The sequence below is a fragment of the Hylobates moloch genome, unplaced genomic scaffold (assembly GCF_009828535.3).
Source record: "Hylobates moloch isolate HMO894 unplaced genomic scaffold, HMol_V3 SCAFFOLD_1055, whole genome shotgun sequence".
NCBI classification, from domain to species: domain Eukaryota; kingdom Metazoa; phylum Chordata; class Mammalia; order Primates; family Hylobatidae; genus Hylobates; species Hylobates moloch.
The window spans coordinates 1-12482 of NW_026653330.1; the positions used below are offsets into that span (position 1 = coordinate 1).

At 36.6% G+C, this 12482-nt stretch overlaps 1 protein-coding gene across 1 annotated transcript; it reads left to right on the forward strand.

Moving 5' to 3' along the window:
- Nucleotides 1-5: 5 nt before the first annotated feature.
- Nucleotides 6-11785, forward strand: LOC116464580 (E3 SUMO-protein ligase RanBP2-like; the record flags this gene model as incomplete). Its single annotated transcript, XM_032147846.2, has 6 exons — nt 6-2652; nt 5984-6154; nt 6772-6864; nt 7148-7326; nt 10013-10217; nt 11403-11785. Coding segments are annotated over 6 exons (3423 nt in total), but the record flags the coding sequence as incomplete, so codon positions are not given.
- Nucleotides 11786-12482: the final 697 nt, after the last annotated feature.

The window sequence follows — 12482 nt, forward strand, 5'->3', positions numbered from 1 at the left end:
GCTTAGTAAGAAATGAAGCCAGTGCTACCAAATGTATTGCTTGTCAGTGTCCAAGTAAACAAAATCAAACAACTGCAATTTCAACACCTGCCTCTTCGGAGATAAGCAAGGCTCCAAAAAGTGGATTTGAAGGAATGTTCATCAAGAAAGGACAGTGGGATTGTAGTGTTTGCTGTGTACAAAATGAGAGTTCTTCCTTAAAATGTGTGGCTTGTGATGCCTCTAAACCAACTAATAAACCTATTGCAGAAGCTCCTTCAGCTTTCACATTGGGCTCAGAAATGAAGTTGCATGACTCTTCTGGAAGTCAGGTGGGAACAGGATTTAAAAGTAATTTCTCAGAAAAAGCTTTTAAGTTTGGCAGTACAGAGCAAGGATTCAAATTTGGGCATGTGGATCAAGAAAATTCACCTTCATTTATGTTTCAGGGTTCTTCTAATACAGAATTTAAGTCAACCAAAGAAGGATTTTCCATCCCTGTGTCTGCTGATGGATTTAAATTTGGCATTTCAGAACCAGGAAATCAAGAAAAGAAAAGTGAAAAGCCTCCTGAAAATGATACTGGCTTCCAGGCTCAGGATATTAGTAGCCAGAAGAATGGTAGTGGTGTGATTTTTGGGCAAACAAGTAGCACTTTTACATTTGCAGATCTTGCAAAATCAACTTCAGGAGAAGGATTTCAGTTTGGCAAAAAAGACCCCAATTTCAAGGGATTTTCAGGTGCTGGAGAAAAATTATTCTCATCACAATGCGGTAAAATGGCCGATAAAGCAAACACTTCTGGGGACTTTGAGAAAGATGATGATGCCTATAAGACTGAGGACAGCGATGACATCCATTTTGAACCAGTAGTTCAAATGCCTGAAAAAGTAGAACTTGTAACAGGAGAAGAAGATGAAAAAGTTCTGTATTCACAGCGGGTAAAACTATTTAGATTTGATGCTGAGATAAGTCAGTGGAAAGAAAGGGGCTTGGGGAACTTAAAAATTCTCAAAAATGAGGTCAATGGCAAACTAAGAATGCTGATGCGAAGAGAACAAGTACTAAAAGTGTGTGCTAATCATTGGATAACGACTACAATGAACCTGAAGCCTCTCTCTGGATCAGACAGAGCATGGATGTGGTTAGCCAGTGATTTCTCTGATGGTGATGCTAAACTAGAGCAGTTGGCAGCAAAATTTAAAACACCAGAGCTGGCTGAAGAATTCAAGCAAAAATTTGAGGAATGCCAGCGGCTTCTGTTAGACATACCACTTCAAACTCCCCATAAACTTGTAGATACTGGCAGAGCTGCCAAGTTAATACAGAGAGCTGAAGAAATGAAGAGTGGACTGAAAGATTTCAAAACATTTTTGACGAATGATCAAACAAAAGTCACTGAGGAAGAGAATAAGAGTTCAGGTACAGCTGCAGCCGGTGCCTCAGACACAACAATAAAACCCAATCCTGAAAACACTGGGCCCACATTAGAATGGGATAACTATGATTTAAGGGAAGATGCTTTGGATGATAGTGTTAGTAGTAGCTCAGTACATGCTTCTCCATTGGCAAGTAGCCCTGTGAGAAAAAATCTTTTCCGCTTTGGTGAGTCAACAACAGGATTTAACTTCAGTTTTAAATCTGCTTTAAGTCCATCTAAGTCTCCTGCCAAGTTGAATCAGAGTGGGACTTCAGTTGGCACTGATGAAGAATCTGATGTTACTCAAGAAGAAGAGAGAGATGGACAGTACTTTGAACCTGTTGTTCCTTTACCTGATCTAGTTGAAGTATCCAGTGGTGAGGAAAATGAACAAGTTGTTTTTAGTCACAGGGCAAAACTCTACAGATACGATAAAGATGTTGGTCAGTGGAAAGAAAGAGGCATTGGTGATATAAAGATTTTACAGAATTATGATAATAAGCAAGTTCGTATAGTGATGAGAAGGGACCAAGTATTAAAACTTTGTGCCAATCACAGAATAACCCCAGACATGACTTTGCAAAATATGAAAGGGACAGAAAGAGTATGGGTGTGGACTGCATGTGATTTTGCAGATGGAGAAAGAAAAGTAGAGCATTTAGCTGTTCGTTTTAAACTACAGGATGTTGCAGACTCGTTTAAGAAAATTTTTGAAGCAGCAAAAGCAGCCCAGGAAAAACATTCTTTGATAACACCTCATGTTTCTCGGTCAAGCACTCCCAGAGAGTCACCATGTGGCAAAATTGCTGTAGCTGTATTAGAAGAAACCACAAGAGAGAGGACAGATGTTATTCAGGGTGATGATGTAGCAGATGCAACTTCAGAAGTTGAAGTGTCTAGCACATCTGAAACAACAACAAAAGCAGTGGTTTCTCCTCCAAAGTTTGTATTTGGTTCAGAGTCTGTTAAAAGCATTTTTGGTAGTGAAAAATCAAAACCATTTGCATTTGGCAACAGTTCAGCCACTGGGTCTTTGTTTGGATTTAGTTTTAATGCACCTTTGAAAAGTAACAATAGTGAAACTAGTTCAGTAGCCCAGAGTGGATCTGAAAGCAAAGCGGAACCTGACAAATGTGAACTGTCAAAGAACTCTGATATCGAACAGTCTTCAGATAGCAAAGTCAAAAATCTCTTTGCTTCCTTTCCAACGGAAGAATCTTCAATCAACCACACATTTAAAACACCAGAAAAGGGTAAGTACTTTGCTGTTAAAGTTAAGCACAATTTTTCTTTCTTGTAATGTTTAGCTTGATGCAGACTCTTTGTAGGATACTAATGTTGGGATATAAATGATGCTTTGTGAACACCCCCAAAATATTTGAGCAATTTTTTTTCTCCCTTATTAAGTTCACAGTGAGGTTTCAAAGAGCAAGAGAACTTAGTTTAAGACATTTCAGTAACTGGAAGATACTTCTATCATGCTAGGGCAGAGCAAAAGAACTCGGTACAGTATACGGACTCATGCTTGAATCATGCACATTAACGTGAGTCTTTTTTTAAAGTGTTCATTTTCATTTGTTCAGTTTGTTTTGTCACTCAGAAAACATGATATCGAGGCTGGGCATGGTGGCTCACTCCTAGAATCCCAGCACTTTGGGAGGTTGAGGTGGGCAGATCACTTGAGCTCAGGAGTTCGAGACCAGCCTGGCCAACATGGTGAAACCCTGTTTCTACTGAAAATACAAAAATTAGCCAGATGTGGTAGTGCGTGCCTATAATTAGCAGCTACTCAGGAGGCTGAGGCAGGAGGATCGCTTGAGCACAGGAGATGAAGGCAGCAGTGAGCTGAAATCATGCCATTGCATTCCAGCCTGACTGGCTGACAGAGTGAGACTTTGTCTCAAAAAAAAAAAACAAAAAAAAAACCATGATATTGAGATGTTCTCATTTTATATGTTGTATGTCAGTCTTGCTCATTTATTAAATGAGCAAAGAATGAAACTACAGGGATAAATGAATATGGAAGACAATCAGATTGGTGGTATAAATTGAAGGATTCTGGCTTTTTATGTTTTAAAAGCATACTCATTCTGTTTCCCAAAATGTTAAAAAATGAAATATTCTTTATTTTCTAGGATTTAATTTTAGCCTCTTTAAATCTAATCCTATGGCCTTTTGGACTAGCACCCCTTCCTCACAGCCTGAGAGCAAAGGTATAGAACTAGCATTCTCAGTATGAGATAACAGCAGTTTTTAGCAGCTGGTAGCCCTTAGCAAAGTATTAATAACTGTGGTTGTATGAAATTAAGTACTTACCACTACAACATGCATGTTAAAGAATGCCAGTTTAAGCAAAGTACCTTTTGACTGGTGGCATGACACCCTTGTTGGTTTGTTTTTTAAAATGTACTGGGATGCTGATTTGTAATATACTTCATTGCTCTGTTATTTCAGGTCTGCTCAATGAAGACCTATGTTTTATTTAATGTTTATCTTTAGCCACTAACGTCTGCCCGCATTCAAATGTAGTGGCAACAGCATGTATACAGTATGGACGAGTGTCCCTGTAGGGCTGTTCTTTTGTGCATGGTTTAGAAAAATGTTGTATTTGAAAATGGACCCCATTTTTAACAGCCAGCATTCTATAAAGCTTGCATATTATATATGTTGCACAGATCATTTTTTAGAAGTGTGGCTACTAGAGTGGAACAAGTGGGATCTGTTGAAGGCCTTCAAGAACAGGTTAGGGAAGTGAAATCTCACCATTAGTGACCAGTAATACATCTTAGCCATGCCAAGCAAGTACAATGATAAAGTAACAATCTCTGATTTTTTTTTAAAGTATACCAGTTTTATTACTAGCTAAGGTAGCTCTTAATCTTTTATTTTTAAAGATACAGTCTTTGAGAAATGTGAAAAGTGTTAACTTAAAAGTGGATGTATACTTGCATACAATTTCTGTGAGCTCCAGGTTAGGAATCCCTGACCTAAGAACGAATGTGCCTATACACTACTGTAGAACAAAGAGCTTTATTCTGTTTTGAATCTGATAATGTCATTGTCCCAAGGGACCTTAGAAATGAAGACTTTAGACATGAGTAAACTGAGGCCATCTTGGCCTCAACCTGATTTACCCAAGGTGTCTTTACTGAGTAATAGCAGAAGTGGAACAAGCATCTGTATCTTACGGTGTACTGTTATTTCTCCTAGCTAGGAAATGATACTAAGTTTTTGTTTATAATGAAGGAGAGGGACAAATTTAACATTGTAAAAGGAAGGGCACTGGTTCTCCAGAGCAGTGTCATCCAGTAGAAGTAAAATATAACCTGTGTATGTAATTTAAAATTGTCATTTGGTGCAGTGGCTTGTGCCTATAATTCGTTACTTGGGAGACTGAGGCAGAGGGATCACTGGAGCCCACAAGTTCCAGGCTTCAGTGAACTATGATCACATCAGTGCACTCCAGCTCTGGGTGACAAAGCAAGACCGCATCTCAAATAAATAAATAAATACATAAATTTTCGAGTAGCCATATTAAAAAGAATAAAAAGAAACAGTTAAAAAGGGAAACAGATGAAAGTAATTTTATTGATATATTTGATTTAACTCATTGTGTCCAAAATATCATTTTAACTTCTAATTAATATAAAAATGATATTTTACATTATTGTTCTTCACCAAGTCTTCAAAATCCAGTGTGTGTGTTTACACTTACTGTTAGCATGTCTTGATTTGGACTAGCCACCTTGTGAGGTTTTAATAGAATGTGGCTAGGCTACCATATTGGACAGCATAGCTCTCAGAATGTTTCCCTGTCACCAGTTGGTATACATGGCATGCTTCATGACCGGCTTACTTTATTAAACTCCTTTAGCCAGAAATAATTCTTTACATTAACAGATCAGAACAGGTTGTATATAGGTTTTTTCTCTTTCTAATTTTTTGCCCTTTGCATTGATGGTGGCTGGGGATGGGTTGTTTTCAGCCATGTGAATGGTCTTAGATTTTATATTGTTAGCTACCCATAGAGTAACAGTTTTTATTTACTTTTATCTAGTATCATGCTTGAACGTAGGCAAACTAGATGCAACTCTAGTCACCTTCCATTCTTGGCAATTGTTAACTTCCCTTACAGGAATTAATCACAGTTGGCTTTGGATTAGCTTCATATGTATACTAATACTTGCTTATGTTTCTTTAAGATTTTTTTGAATTGCTGCAAATGCATGAATATTTTGGTAAACTGTTGTATGCTAAGTATAGTTAGGCAACACTTTAAAATTTTTAACCTTTTAAATTCTAGAAATTAGTAGTAATTCTTTTCAATGACTGTTAAACACAAGATTTTTTTTTGTTTTCTTTGGTTTTAAATAGATTCTGTGTTCATTTAGGGTTTTTGGTAGAACACTAAATCAGGATGCTAATTCTAATTCATGATTATCGTACATCTCTGCATCAAAGTATATGTCTTTTATCAGTATGCTGTTTTAACCTATAGATAAGTTCCATGGTTGTTTTCAGTTAGAGTATTAACGTCAATACTTAATACCTTATCTTTGTCAATTTTTTTGACTGGTGTTACAGCAAAAGAGAAGAAAAAACCTGAAGATTCCCCCTCAGATGATGATGTTCTCATTGTATATGAACTAACTCCAACGGCTGAGCAGAAAGCCCTTGCAACCAAACTTAAACTTCCTCCAACTTTCTTCTGCTACAAGAATAGACCAGATTATGTTAGTGAAGAAGAGGAGGATGGTAAAACTTTTGTTATTTCAAAAACACTCTGTTCCCGCTAATCTTAGTAAAATTGGGAGTATGGTTTAATTATTTTAAGCCTGCCTCTTAGAACTTATCACTAATATCCTTGCAGGTAGATATTTACCCTAAATGTATGTGTAAATGGTCAATGGCTATAATGATCAAAAGGACTGCAATCATTAAGCAAGCATTTTTTGGATGGCTAATGTGCCAGGCACGTGTTTTGAGGGGATTTAAAATAATTATAATTTTGCTGGAGTCTTAAAGATGTGGAAGAGAGAGATAAGGCAGACAAGGTTCCAGTGGAAAACTTTGTATGCCGTAACAGTTTTTAAGCTGGACAGTTAAATAAAAGTCTCAATAGAATCAGCTGGACAGTGGTATACAGTATTGGGTTATGGGACAAGGAGATCGGAAGATGAGCTAAAATGAGAGCAGCTCAAACAAGATGAGAGGCTGAGCTAAAGCTCTAGCAGTAAGAGAGGTATTAAAGATATAAAATTGGCTGCAATTCAAATGTGGAGAGTGAGAAAGGGTGAAGTTGGAGGTAGTCTCTAAGCAAGGAAAATCCCCCAAAATTAACTAGAAATTCTTTTAATCAATTGTATTTTAAGATGAAGATTTCGAAACAGCTGTCAAGAAACTTAATGGAAAACTATATTTGGATGGCTCAGAAAAATGTAGACCCTTGGAAGAAAATACAGCAGGTATGTTAAGTGTAAAGGACATTTATAATGCTTTTAACAAGTCTTGTATTTAGAAGGAATAACCTAGTCTGATAATTTCTATAATTATCAATTTTATTATGCCCATGGTGATTTAAAGTACTTAAAACTAACAGGTGAAAATATTCTTTTCTGGGTGTTCCTTGTTTTTCATTAGTATGTACAGGTCTTGTTACCTGGGTCTGTAGATTATATTGATGACTACCATTGTAGAGAAGTTGGGCTTCATCTAATTTCGTTTGCTTGTGTTGTACTGATTTTTCAGATAATGAGAAAGAATGTATCATTGTTTGGGAAAAGAAACCAACAGTTGAAGAGAAGGCAAAAGCAGATACGTTAAAACTTCCACCTACATTTTTTTGTGGAGTCTGTAGTGATACTGATGAAGACAATGGAAATGGGGAAGACTTTCAATCAGAGCTTCAAAAAGTTCAGGAAGCTCAAGTAAGAACATCTCTAATAAATTTTCCTTTTAGTTCCATTGCCTTTGTTGATGCAGTAAACTTTAGAATGTTTTTATTTATTTATTTTTGAGACAGAATTTCACTCTTGTTGCCCAGGCTGGAGTACAATGGCATGCTCGTGGCTCACTGCAGCATCCACCTCCCAGGTTCAAGTGAATCTCCTTCCTCAGCCTCCCGAGTAGTTGGGATTACAGGCGCCTGCCACCACGCCTGGATAATTTTTGTATTTTTAGTAGAGACGGGGTTTCGCCATGTTGGGCAGGCTGGTCTCGAACTCCGGACCTCAGGTGATGCACCTGACCTAGAATGTTCTTACCAAATAGTAATAATGGGTTGTGGCTACTAAATGGGTTTAAGGGTCTAGACTAATCAGCTATGGCCAGGAAAGAAGGAATTTTAATTTTGTTCTACACAGGAGCTATATGCCAAAAGCTACAAAACACTGATGAAATAAAAAAAAAATCTAAATTAATGGAAAGGTATACTATTCATGGATTGGAAAACTCAAAATAACTAGAATATCAATTTTCTGAAATTGATCTATAGATTTAACAGAACACCAGTCAAAACCCCTTCAGGAATTTTTTTTTTTTTTTCTGGCAGGGGATGGAGTTTCGCTCTGTCGCCAGGCTGGAGTGCAGTGGGGTGATCTCTGCTCGCTGCAACCTCTGCCTCCCAGGTTCAAGTGATTCTCCTGCCTCAGCCTCCCAAGCAGCTGGGACTACAGGCATGTGCCAACCACGCCCAGCTAATTTTTGTATTTTTTTAGTAGAGACGGGGTTTCACCATGTTGACCAGGATGGTCTCAATCTCTTGACCTCGTGATCCACCCACCTTGGCCACCCCAAAGTGCTGGGATTACAGGCGTGAGCCACCGCGCCCGGCCAGGAATTCTTTATGGATATACACAAGTGAATTCTAAAATTTCTTTGGAAAGAAAAGATTGTACACTTGTTACAGTTGATGAATCTACACTGACACATCATCACCTAGTTTTTACCTTTTTGTCAAAAATTTTTAACTGTTGATACAATCGTGTGACTTTTATTAAATCTGTGAATGACATTGCATTTTCAGATGTTCAGAAAACTAACTTTGCATTCCAGGATAAACCTCACTTGGTCATGGTATAATTTTGATATGTGGTTGCATTCAATTTGCATAAATCTTATTATAAATTTTTGGGTTTATATTTATCAGGATGCTAGTAGTTTTCTGATACTGTCTTTGGTTTCCATGTAAGAGTAATGCTGGTTGGGCCCAGTGATGTGTGTGTGTAGTCCCAGCTATTTGGGAGGCTGAGTAGGAGGATTGCTCGGGAGTCCAGGAGTTCCAGGCTGCAGTGCGCTATGATTGTGCCTGTGGATAGCCACTGCTCTCCAGCCTGGACAACAACATAGTGAGACTGCCTCTTAAAAAAATGGTAATACTGATATCATAAAATGAATTGAGAAGTATTTTCTGTATTGCTGTTTTCTGGAAGAGTGTGTGTTGACTTGGTGCCATTTTCCCTTTAAATATTGAGCATTTTCACCAATGAAACCATGTCTGGAGTTTTCAAAAATACTATTGATTTCTCTTCTTTATTATTTCCTTCTTGCCTTGGGTTTATTTTGCACTTTTTTCTAGTTTCTTTTTTTTTTTTTTTTTTTTTTGCTTTTGAGACAGTCTCGCTGTGTCTCCCAGGCTGGACTGCAGTGGCATGATCTCAGCTCACTGCAACCTCTGCCTCCTGGGTTCAAGCAATTCTCGTGTCTCAGCCACCCGAGTAGCTGTGATTATAGGCGTGGCTGATTTTTGTATTTTTAGTAGAGACGGGGTTTCACCATGTTGGTAAGGCTGGTCTCGAACTCCTGACTTCAAGTGATCCTCCTGCCTTGGCCTCCCAAAGTGCTGGGATTGCAGGCATGAGCCACTGTGCCCGGCCTAGTTTCTTAATTAAAAAAAGCTTAAATTATGAATTTAAAATCATTCTTTATTTCTAGTATAAGTATTTAATGCTATAAGTTTCCTTCTAAGCACTTCCTAGCTGCAATCGGCAAGTTTTAATATGTGATATTTTCTCTTTCATGCAGTTCGAAATATTTTATTTTCCTTGAGACATTCTTTTTGATCTGTACATTAGATGCTACTGTGCCATTTCCAAATATTTGGTGATTTTCCTTCTGTATATCATTCTCTTATTGATTTCTAGTTTAATTCCTTTATGGTTTATGAAAATATTTTGAGTAATTTCAGTTCTCATAAATGTTGTGAGGTCTGTCTTGGTGAATGTCTTATGTGCACTTGAGAAGAAAGTAGAGTCTCTTTTTTTGTTGACATTGTGCCATTGGCAGTTCCAGTTTTTTTGGGCTGCTCTAGCACCCAGGCTGGGTTATAGGAGTGGCAGAAAAACTCCATGTGGATCTTAACCTCCAGATTATCTCTCTGGTCCCAAGATCCTTATTCTTCCTGTTTTTATCCACCTTTACAAGGCTTCTTAGAGGTGCTCTGTATGTTTCAGTGTAGGCATCTAGTTATAGGTTTTGAGGAGAGATAGGGTGAAGTGTGTTTATTCTATCTTCTCCAGAAGCCCAAGTTCTCAATTCCCTTTGAAATAGATTGTATAATCATTTTTGTAAATTAGCATTTAAGTGGCATAGTATTTTGTGACTTCCTCTTTGCAGAAATCTCAGACAGAAGAAATAACTAGCACAACTGACAGTGTATATACAGGTGGGACTGAAGTGATGGTACCTTCTTTCTGTAAATCTGAAGAACCTGATTCTATTACCAAATCCATTAGTTCACCATCTGTTTCCTCTGAAACTATGGACAAACCTGTAGATTTGTCAACTAGAAAGGAAATTGATACAGATTCTACAAGCCAAGGTAAAACTTGATATATGTTTATCATGTATTACATAAGGGACACTTTATTTGAGAAGATAGACTTTTAAAGGCAGATCCTGAAAACTCCCTTTAAAACAAATTTTGATATGTATAAAGGGGCATCTTAGTAGTAGTAATAATAATCAGAAAAATTGTACTGTCTTGCCAACAAATAAACATGTTTTTATTGATAGAGTTGTGGTTATTAGGGAATACAAAGCATTATGACTGACCTATTTTCCTGAGTTTAAAAGACAATAGTGTTGTTACATGTAATTTCCTTTGTGATAGTGTTTTCATTTAAATATTGTTTGAATTATATTATCACTCAAGCATATTCGAAGTGTTTTAATTATGAAGAAATTGTAGAAATATTGTAATAGGGATTTAAGAAAGTTTTATGGTACTACTTAAATGTTATTTCTTATTTTCTCTAATAGTTTCAAAGCTTGCTAAATTAATTATTCAGTTACAGTAACATTTGGTATTGCTTTCTCTTTCATTTCGATTTTGGGGATGGAAGTGGGAAGTTTAAGTTGTATTGCTTTGTGTACATTACCTACTTTTTAAAAATAGCCTTCAGTGTCACAAATATTACATTTATAGACATTTGAGAGTCTTAATGTGCTAAAAGAGGAAGATGACTTCATACCTAAAACCTCATACATTTTCATGTGAGGAAAATAAGGCATGGGGCTTTCAGAGATCATGCAGCTTCACATTAGCAGAATTAAGAGAAGACCCCAAAAGTCCTTATGACGAAGTGTAAATGAGACGTTTGATTTTTACGAGCTTATTTATAGTACAGAACACAAAAAGTTTTTATACAGATGTTTCCTAAAACGCTTCCTTTGACTGAATGCTTGCTTTAGAGTATAGTGGGCTCCATAGAGCAGAAACTGTAGTTTAATATCTGGCTTAATATAGATAGCTGTACATCTCATTTATAAAAAATAATTTTTGGCATGCATTTGGTGTAGTATTGTAGTATTCTTTGTGAATAGCACCTGTAAAATTAGTAATACTGAAGTAGCTCAGAATTGGATGTATTTTGTAACTTGACAGAATTTAAATAACTCCCCTCATCCCAGAGTATACAAGGCTCTACTGTTCTCTCTAGGTCCTGGGTAAAGCTTTGATATTCAGCACAAATGAAATAGTAAATTGTTCTTTTTCTTTTGCCAGGGGAAAGCAAAATAGTTTCATTTGGATTTGGAAGTAGCACAGGGCTCTCATTTGCAGACTTGGCTTCCAGTAATTCTGGAGATTTTGCTTTTGGTTCTAAAGGTAAGATCAAGAGGAGGGACTTTTAATGACATTGTGACAGAATCAAGCACAACTGAAAAACTAGTTTTTTGTTGCAGTATATAACTAAGTTAGAAGTTTCTTCCCTTACCCCCCAGTTTATTTAGTGTTTTAATAATGAAGGGCTTCTACACTTTATTATTTTTTGACATCAATATAATCATAAGAATTTTCTCTTAATTTTATATAAGCCATGCTGATAGTCCTCCCCATTCTGAAATGCAGAACCATTTTCGAGCTTTGGAATGACTCTGACTTTGATCCTTATTCTTTTAACTATACTTTCAGATTTGATTTGTTAATATTTCAGGATTTGTGAGTTTATACTTTTTAAGGATATGATTTTGTAGTTTTCTTTTTCGTACTATCTTTGGATTTCAGTATTAGGGTTGTGCTAATTTATTGTGCTAAGTTTATAATTGGTGTGCTTGCCCATCTTCTTTAGTGGAGTTTCTATTTTTAATCCATTTTGGTAACGTTTCTAGAAAAGAATCCATTTCCCTGATTGTATCCAGTTTACCAGTGTAAGGCCATTCATTATATTTTCTCATTCTTATAATATCTTTCACATTGCTCTTTATAGCACCACTTAAGTAGTTCTAGTACAAGGTGCTTGATTTATGGAATACATTTTATTGAGGATATGTGTTAAATGATTAATGCAGTTCAGAATTCTGTTCTTTCCTCCTCTATATTTGCACTTTTTTCACAGCTCCTGCCACCTAGAAACACATAAAACTTTTAGAAATTACCTCCAGATGTGATGTTATGTTGGAATTTGTGGCTTCACTGATGTCGTTTATTTTTGTTTTAATTTATTAAATAGCCTGAAATCAAAGGGTAATGTGTCAGCAAATAAGCAATATAGTAGGTACACTTACACAAAAAAATCCCCAAAAAATAGATAGGCTCCTTGTTACTCAGTGTAGCCTTTTTGAAGTATTATGTCAATATTGGACA